General features: G+C 33.4%; 1 protein-coding gene across 1 annotated transcript; it reads left to right on the top strand.

Annotated features, from left to right (window-relative positions):
- Nucleotides 1-3,143: 3,143 nt before the first annotated feature.
- Nucleotides 3,144-3,628, top strand: LOC149542210 (wound-induced protein-like). The gene is made up of 2 exons (XM_089795700.1): nucleotides 3,144-3,380; nucleotides 3,464-3,628. The coding sequence occupies exons 1-2, from the start codon at nucleotides 3,144-3,146 to the stop codon at nucleotides 3,626-3,628; spliced, it is 402 nt and encodes a 133-aa protein (XP_089651826.1).
- The last annotated feature ends 2,233 nt before the right edge of the window (nucleotides 3,629-5,861 follow it).

The raw sequence follows: 5,861 nt of genomic DNA, 5'->3' as shown, positions 1-5,861 counted from the left end.
CACTCTTCTGAAGTGAGCCCTGTTAGGAGCCAACCTTGTTAAAGGTTACAAAACACATTGTTAGGTGTGATCCTATTAGAGGATTTATTCACCCTGCTAGGAGTGGCCTTGTTAGAGGTCTTTAGAATAATTCAATGGAACTATCCACCTTGTTAGAGGATTTACAAAATGGTTGTTATAATAACTCTATTAAGAGATTTATGAATTATTGTTACAATGGTTAGAAAGTAACAATGAAATGACCTAAATAAGATGCAACTCAATTTTCTGATTACAGATCTCTATTCTGCACCATTAAATCCTCCTTGATCAAATATAGCTTTGTTGCTCCTTAATGATCTTTGATCAACTTTCAAAATTCACTCTCACAATAATCAATCCACTTCTACATTCATATCACATCAAATTCATCACACTTAAAATTCGCAACTTGACCTCTCATATATACCTTTCAGATTATCAAGTTGGCTTAATTACAAGTTACAATCACCTATAATCATTACCATAGTCGGCTGAAAATAATACTTAAAACAATTAAGCATTAAATCATAAATTAACAAATTTCTTTACTAGTTGACCCTGCTTCAGAAACAATTTCCTACATTAACCATCTCAACTCGGTTAACACTACAAATTCTGCGAAATCCTTTGGCTATCGAGTGAACTCGGTAAGAAGTGAATTTCTTTCGCTAACCATGTGAGCTCGGTAAGAACTATTTTCTGCCACATTTTCCTTTGATGACCAAGTGAGCTCAGTAGATGCTAAATTTCCTTTGCTAACCTTGAAAGCTCAGTAACAACTGTCTACACAAGGTAAAGTCTAAGAATGCTTGGTAGAAATTATAAATCTTCTTACAAATCAACTGAGCTTGGTAAGTGCTAATAGATGACTTGTATAAAATTTGTGTAACATCAAAGACAACACACAATTGGATAATTGTATCCAACAACAATTTGGCCAAATGATACGACATGTAGAGAAATGCATGAAACCATAAATTTTAACCTTGTGCATGTAGAGAAAACCTAAATTACCAAGTCTCTGACGGGTATCCCTAACATAGTACTTGCTATAGAGGTCTATAAGACCTCGTATGTTCTATGATTAAAAATTCATGAAAACTTTTCCATATGTTAATCATCCTCAAGAGAGGAATAGATATTTTTTAAGAAAGCGGAAGCTTGATTGTATCTAGTAGGAAAATCCTCTAGATTGATAGCCTATCTTTTCTCTCTTGTCTTAGCATGTCTAAGAGGACTATGAAAATGCCACACATTCTAGGTTGTAATGGAAGAGGCTACAAGAGGTGTGTGAATCACCATAGAGGCGTTAGCCCTTGTAGCCACCTTGATCCCTTGTGAACTTTCAGGATTTAAAACATGGGAAACACCTAGGTTTGAATCCAAAAAAACTAGCTTAGGCCCTACAATGGTTGGGGTTTGCACTCCTAATGCAAAAGGAGGAACCAAAACAACAACCACATATGATGGTCTTGGAGCCAAGGGAGTTTTACCCTTGTACCCAACTGTATCCATTCATCTTTTTATTTCTTTTTGTTGATTTAATCGGGGCCTCCTTATGTGGGGGTTTAACCCTAGGTGTAGCCAAAAGGAAATCCCTAATCTTGTGTTCTACTGACAGACACCTATAATAGGTGTTGGGTAGGTTCAAATAGAGCACCTCCTAAGAGAAGGTTTGAGAACCAATTTGTATTTGCATAGAATCTTTGAGATCCTTGGAAAGATCAACCTCAACGTAGATGCATTTTTGAGGATGAGCATTGAAAAACTTCTCATGTTCCTTAGTAATAAATTTGCCATGATTATTGGAAATAGACTTGATAAAAGGCCAACACAACAAGGGTAAACCTGGGAATTCAACCCACACAGGGACCCTACATATTTTTGTCATTAGAGATGGTAAAGTCTCTTGACTATCTTTAGAAAACAAGTAGGGAAGAGCGCACAAACCAAGGGCCATTGTTAAACACTGTGTTTGCTTGAGATAGGCTGGCAAAATGAAATAAAATAAAAATCTTTGGTAAGGTTTTGCACAACATCAAGGCAGATTCCATGAGGAGTCCATCTCTTGTTAACCCATTCTCAGAGCATAGCTTCAGGAGGAGTCCTATCCAAAAAATACCCTATCAAGGTATATTTTTCTAATCAATCACAAGCAACATCAAATTCTTGCAAAGGAAGGATAATAATAGGATTCCCTTGCGAAAAAGCTTTAGGATGAATTTGTGAGAATGTTTGTTCAATAGAGGCACCATGACTATCTGAAGCAGTAGCATGAACACCAGTATCAACAATTGGGTCACCATTAGTTGAGGCCATTATAAACAAGCCTAAAAACTTCCACAGTAAAAGTGGTTTGACAGGTGAAAAACACAGAGAGAAAGCTTAGATAGAGAGTCGTACGTAAAGAAATTCAAAGAACACATAAAACTCTAATAGAACAATTTTTGCATGAACCCAAAAATGATAACTAATCCTATTATGAATAATTAATAATTTTGAACAATCCCTTCCATAATTTGTTACCTATATAATTGATGCTTGCTTGCATAACTAGACCCCATAAACATTTATTAAAAAAAAAAAAGAGAGTTGTGAACTTCCTTGTATTGCATGCTCGTCCCTACACAAATAATGATTTATTATATAACTATAATTTACTTCCAAGGAAAAAACAGGCTAGCTGTGACCCAATGCACATTTCTTAATGTTATATATTGTTAGCATAAGCCTGTTATTTGCCTATTGCAAAGAACAAACAAAGAAGTCCTATTCAATGTTCTCAAAATAATCACCGATTTAAAAAATCTATATAGTTAGAAAGCTTAAAATATATCATCCTTCTTGTTCCAAATTGTAACTCGGTGTTGGGTATTATCAAATTTTAGATTTACCCATGTTCCCATTCCACAATCCAATTTGCACTAGAATTATCTCGAACCGAATAAGCCCAAGCCTTTCTTGCTACAAAGAAAAATATTGAGATTAAGCCTTAATCATAACTCTATAAAATCATAGGCGTCATTGTAAGGAAATGTCACCTTTCTTAATACAACATCAGTTTAAAGTACTCTAGTTGGCTTGAGCAGATAGTCGTGGCTTTCAAGAATATGATGTGGAATATGTCTGTATGCCTCTTTCTGGCTTTCCTACTCCGTATTATTTGTGTTAATGGCAAGACTTTTACTACCTTCAATGACTATGATTCTGCTAGTAATAATTACTCCATAGATGGGCTCTATTACACAACATATGACTCTAATCAGACACTAGAGTGGCGTAGCGCATATCTCTGGACTGGTTATTGTGACAAAGCTAGTCAGGCCATGGAACCTTCCCTCTGTGGAAGTTGTGTCCAAGTAAACTCATCTGCATCATATACATCAAGAATTTTTTAGGTCATATGTATAATGTTTATACCTAATTATTTTAATTGTTTCAGGTGACAAATGATGCAACGCGCCAAAATATGATTGTACGAGTTCTGGACCAGTGTCAAAATGGAGGACTGGTTTTAGAAACTGATGCTTTTAATGCCATTGATGGAGATGGAAATGGGATGCATGACGGCCATATGCTAACTACGTACAAGTTCGTGGGGTGTTAGAACAAATTCACAGGCTCAATTATGACTACTCTGACTTCAATTGGGTAGCGTTGCATTCAATAAAACCGCTTGTGGTTGTCACAAGCCTTTCCTATTTCCTAGATTTGAGTATCTCTTTGTGATGATATATCTTAGTAATGCATATAAGTGCAACGTGCTTTAGAGAAATAGAAAACAATTAGCTAAACAATTGGTTTTGACTATGCCTCAATCTGTTTGTTTACAATGGACATTATTAATTTACAAATTGGCTTTTATTAGGGTAAAATATGTTTTAAAGGGATTTTGAAGCATTTTATTGAAAAAAAATTACTATCAAAAGAAAATCAAATATAAATCAAAAGACAGGCATTAAAAAACAAGAAAAAGGGTCAATAAATTCAAACCTTTACGAAAATTTATTTACATTTTAGTTGTTTTTGCATCGTCTCAAATTACTTCATTGATTTTCAAAATAGCATGGACACTATGAGCTTTATAAAGCTTACCTTTATCATTGCATGTTTTAGTTGAGGGATCAAGAATAGGTCCTACACTATGTCATGTAAGCCCAACAAAACATTCTGTAAGAATTTGGCTTAAGCCAAAATTCACCCAAGAACTAAAGAACTCAAACACAAGCACACAATAGACCAATAAGATAGTGTATCATCAAAATAATGATATTCATTCAATATGCCAGCTTACTATTCAGAAGCACGTACATACGCACTAGGAGTGCCTGCATATATAGGCCTCTCAAAAAGCACCTAGAATGTCTCTAGAAACAACCAGAGATAAGACAACTAAGCAGCTTATCCATCATTCTAGATGAATGGATAAGAATGACATAGTGTCATATGTGTGTGGAAGATTCCTGTGTTGTAGACAACATGTGCTTAAAAGAGGTGTGGACCCTTGTGATGTCATCATGACAACTCACAAGAGTGCACATACTTCTAGGTGACTAATAAATAAATATTAATATAATGCATTAACCTAAGTAAACTTAAGTAAGTGTAATAAGTAAATACTTATTTACACCAACACATTCTTTACTTTTTCTTCTACATTAACAAAGGATGATTTAGAGTTACTTTTAGGTAAACCTTAGAGAAGATGAGCTTAATCATTCCATTGTTTGAGACCACTAGTACTATTTTACTATTTTCCATGGTAGTTCTACTCAATTGTATATCATATCAATGGCCTGCTCAAAATTCAAATTCTTGATAGTATATTGGATAAGAGAAGATATTTTATCAATATTCTTAAAAGTAGTGTTTCTATTTAAGTTTCTATATAGAATTTACTTTATCATTTAGTGCATTAAACTTATTCTTAAGAAACTAATTTAATACACCATCTATTTGAAGAGATTATTTTGTCTGTTGTTACATCATTTTTCATGTTTAACATGTCCCCTATTCTAGTATCATGGGATCTATTTTTTCTATAAGGGTTCCTTTCTCTATTTCAATGATAATTTATGTGTAATTTCATCCCCAACATGTATACCCTAGACTTTATGATAACGTCCTTGTCTTGTGCTTCCAAATCAATTGTATTTTTGACATTCACACTAGGATTTTTCATTGTCTTCTAATCATGATGTTTATTTGTCTTCATTTTGTCTCCTACAATATCATCAGATAAATTAGGACATTTTTTATTTATTTACCCCTTTTACTTTGAGATTATTAAGGATGCCACACCCATTCTTCTAAGAGCATATAATTAGAGTCATATTTAATAATGTCAATTAGGAGTTGAATCATCCTTCTTACAATTTTTCTAATCACCTATGTGGTAGAAAGTTTCATCATTAAAAATATAATCTATGAATTTGTTAGATAAATCAAATTATTGTGTATGAATATTATGGAATAACTCAATTTTCTATATAAAATTAAATGGTTTAGGCTAAATTGCTACCATTTAGCATGTTCAATGAGGAGTGTTGTCTCTTTAGGAAGAACTGAGAAATTAAGGTTCTTATTGAGACCTTTAATTTCATTGCAAAGAGAAGAGAGAAGGGTAGATATATACATTTTTCATGCCTAAAAGGATTTAAAATCATTATTTCGTATTGAAACATAATTTTTGGACATCAAGGATTAAACACCTTATGATAACTTTTTAAAAAAAAATGTGACCTAAATCATCTCATTGATGTGTGGTCATATCTATCATTTTTTGTCTACTTAACACCTCTCTCTCAATTTGCATATTTTCAAAATATAATGGTATCTTT

This window comes from Cupressus sempervirens, chromosome 8, assembly GCF_028749045.1.
Source record: "Cupressus sempervirens isolate cs-2001-9-10 chromosome 8, ASM2874904v1, whole genome shotgun sequence".
Lineage (NCBI taxonomy): Eukaryota > Viridiplantae > Streptophyta > Pinopsida > Cupressales > Cupressaceae > Cupressus > Cupressus sempervirens.
Note: the sequence above shows the minus strand (reverse complement) of the source record. Positions and strands in the feature narration are given on the sequence as shown.

What these genes read in the sequence shown, in the direction of transcription:
- LOC149542210 (XM_089795700.1), top strand. Translation starts at nt 3,144, where the DNA reads ATGTCTGTATGCCTCTTTCTGGCTTTCCTACTCCGTATTATTTGTGTT. An exon ending in TCTGTGGAAGTTGTGTCCAA is followed by an intron (nt 3,381 to 3,463) that starts GTAAACTCATCT and finishes TAATTGTTTCAG; the next exon opens with GTGACAAATGATGCAACGCG.